At 29.9% G+C, this 3684-nt stretch overlaps 1 protein-coding gene across 1 annotated transcript in view; it reads right to left on the minus strand.

Annotated features, from left to right (window-relative positions):
* LOC110097756 overlaps positions 1 to 861 on the minus strand; it is a 10546-nt gene extending 9685 nt beyond the window's left edge. The window contains 3 exon segments of the mRNA XM_028700042.1: positions 556 to 628; positions 774 to 810; positions 812 to 861. Of these exon segments, the coding sequence (XP_028555875.1) occupies positions 556 to 628; positions 774 to 810; positions 812 to 861 (160 nt within the window).
* Between the last annotated feature and the right edge of the window lie 2823 nt (positions 862 to 3684).

Below are 3684 nucleotides of genomic sequence, written 5' to 3' on the forward strand. Positions count from 1 at the left end.
CATTCTTTTATTGAAATTCTATACCACAACTTTCAAGTTTATAAGAACCGATCTTATGAAAAGTCAAAACCACTCAGATGATATCACAAAAAACATAAAACAAGGGCAACGAACATTTTAAACACTTTTTCAAAACGATAATAATAACATTTATTGCCCATAATTTATGCGCTAATTACTTCAACCAATGCATATTCAACAGTTAGAAAACATAATCCACAAGATTTAAAAGCATCAGATCATTGGCTGGAAATCATGTCGCGTTGGTAGCCAATTATTGTATACAAACTTTATGAATTATCTAACAACAGGTTGTAATATGAAGCTTGACGAGATGATAATATATTAAGCCAATCTCCTGGTGCTTATTAACTAATAGTGGCTTGATGAGGTCAAATAATCTAAGGTAATCTACTGATTAAGCAATTATTTTCTACAAAGGTACAATGTTTGAAGCTTAGGTATCTACAAAAATAATTATTCAGATAGCTGTAATAAAGTCATTTCATAACGAAATTTCCAAAAAACGTCAAAGAAGGTATCATAACATAAAACCTTGTAATTTAGCTGGATGGTAGATTTCCAAAGCTTCCAATATCCTCAACTCCAATTCCACTTGCGGATGCTCCTAATTTGTACGAGACATAAATATCAAAATAATGTGGATTAAGCAAATAAGTAAATCAGTTTACCGGACACTTCACTCGAACTACATTGATTCAATTTTAATTGAAAAAAAAGGACGGGTGATAAAAAGACATTGAAAGATAAACCTTCGGAAGAGAAGATGCGGAAGAGGGAGGAGCCTGCCGGAGAGTGGCCTGATAAATCGTCTTGCTCCTCCTCCCCTCCCGTTTCCATCTTTCTTCGATCTGGAATAAACCCTAATGGTTACATCGACATCTTTGATAGCTCAATAACGATGAGGAGAAAAACCCTAGAAGTCACCCTCTTAATTGAACAGAAATAGGATTTTCCGTTCGAACGCTATGAGAAACGAAAGATTAAATTTAATTTTGAAAAATAAGAAAACTGTTCGTTTTATGTGGCACCTCTCGATCTCCTGTTCCGCTAACTTCAGTGCAGGAAATTGGTACCGAGGTCTGTCGCTATCAATGAATAATAAAATAATGATAATTTAAAATTAATTAAAATTAAATATAAAAAGATGGCAATTTAATCTTAAAAATTATAATCGAATAATTTTAAGATTAAAAAATAAATAAAATTTATACATAAATAATGTATATATAATTTTAGATTAGAATAAATATTCCAAATTTTTGATTTTAATTCAATTTAGATAATTTAATTAGAAATTTAATTTTTTATATAACATAATATAAATTTAATATGAAAATTACTAATTTATCGCTATATATTTAGTTGTAATCTTACTATCTAATAAATTATTATATATTCACATTTAAATTATATTTATAGAACTCACACAATATTATTTATTTTTAGATTATTTTATTTTTCTTTTATCATTTAATTTCATATTTAGAGAGAATTCTTATAAAATTTTTAAAATTGTAATTAATTTTATTCAATAATTATAAATACACTAATAATCTATATATTTAAATATTTTAAAAAATTATTTATTTTTTTATTTGAAGTATTTATAAAAGAATTTTCAAAAAATTCTCAGATAGTAAACCACCATGCATGCACACATTGTAGAAACTATTAATTTTTAATCTTACATCCTTAAGGAGCTTTAATATCATAGTTTATAAACACTTTTCTTGTATTCATAGGTTAAGAACTCACATGGGATAATATAATCATAGAATGATTAATAGTGTTTATTTACATAAATTAATAGTTTTTTTTTGAATATATCATTAAATTAATTAATATTTAATAAGTATTATTTATATTAAATTTAATTATTTAAAATCTTATGATTGATCGCTGGTCTAAAAACAGGGACATTTTCAACGGTCGGCCGTTGAATCGGTGGTTTAAACCAGTTTCTCCACAGTTTGATGCTAGACCTATTTTTCAGGGACCAAACCAGCCATAGCCTGCCATAGGAGTGTTTCATGATTAACCGACTGGAACGACAACTAGTCTGGACCCGGCTTTTTGACAAGCTTGCAATAAAAATATATGATTAATAAATATATATATATATATTATAGTTGCTCTGTTTATTTTTCTTTAAGAAAAGTCTAAAATCTAATTCATATTTAATTTTTTTACATATGAAACTGATATTAAATATGTTGTATACAACATGTTGATTCAATTGTCAAAATTAAAATTTTGTTCGAGATTAGTTAAACAATAACACTCAAGCCTTTATCCCACTCTACGTGGGCGGCTACATGAATTTTTTTCGGCCATTGCTATCCAATTAAAGGTCAAAATTCTCATTTTAACATCTAAAGAAAAGTCATTCCTATATATTTCTAACCAAGTATTTCTAGGTCTGCCTGCTACCTTTCTTAAACATAAGCAAAACAAATCTAATACCTCTACTCTCACTAACCGGGTCATTGGATGCGCCGTTTTATGTGACGCAAAACCATCTAAGGCGACCTTTTCACGTATTATGCTCATTTCGCATCCTATTTCTAAGGGTAAAGCCACTCATCCACCTGACGCATCCTCATCTCTGTTCACACTTAACTTAAGTTATTATAGCTTATCTTTAATGGCCAACATTTCAACACCATAAAGCATTGCAGGCCTCACCTACCATCTTTAGATTTTCCCTTAAGTTTAAGGAGGTTACTTTTCTTATACTCAAACACACAAGCCCGATGCATTCCTCCACTTCACCATCCACTTAAATCTGCTAATAATATCCCCATCTATTTTACATCACTCTGAACAATTATATCCAATATATCTTAAACGGACTACTCTTATTATGACTTGATTCGGTTCAAAGTCATCAATCCCCTCACTGAAGGTCTTATTACTTCTAAAATTACATCTATATATATTCCGTTTTAGATCTACTCAAGCGAAAACCTTTAGTCTCTGAATGTTAACCTCCATAATTTAATTTACTTTCACCTCTCTCTCTAGTCTTATTTCAACAAGAAGAAATATCATCAGTAAAGCATATACGAACAAGACATCTCTTGCAAAGTCTAGTGAGAACATCCCAGACTAAAGCAAAAAAGATATGGGACTTAAAGCTAAATCCTTTGATGTAACCCCAATCGAGAGAGTAGAAAATACTTGTCTCAAAACCACCTCGTGTTTGAACACAAGTAATAGCTCATGCCAATACATATCTTTAATGATCTTGAATATAAGCATTAATTAACACCCTTTTTTTTTAAAGAACTCTCCCATAGCACTCTCTTGGAAGCTTTATTCATATGCTGTTTAAAATCAATAAATATCATATGTAGATCCTCACTTATGTTTCTCTATATGTTTTCTCCATCACAACCTCTTAATAAATATGACTTCCATAGTTGACCTACCCGGCATGAATCCAAATTGATTTTGAGAAACATTAGTACCACACTACAACCTATTCCTTTATAGTATCGAAAAAAAATATTTTAAATAGAAGATAAGATTGCAGGTTTAGAACTAACCCTTTTTCAAATACATAATTAATTTTAATTCAAGCATTTACTGACATGTGACTATCCCTCAATATAGTTTCCCCCACCAAGCTTGTTGCATGTCTGATGCCCCATCCTGAGA

Source organism: Dendrobium catenatum, unplaced genomic scaffold (assembly GCF_001605985.2).
Source record: "Dendrobium catenatum unplaced genomic scaffold, ASM160598v2 fragScaff_scaffold_1434, whole genome shotgun sequence".
Classification (NCBI taxonomy): domain Eukaryota; kingdom Viridiplantae; phylum Streptophyta; class Magnoliopsida; order Asparagales; family Orchidaceae; genus Dendrobium; species Dendrobium catenatum.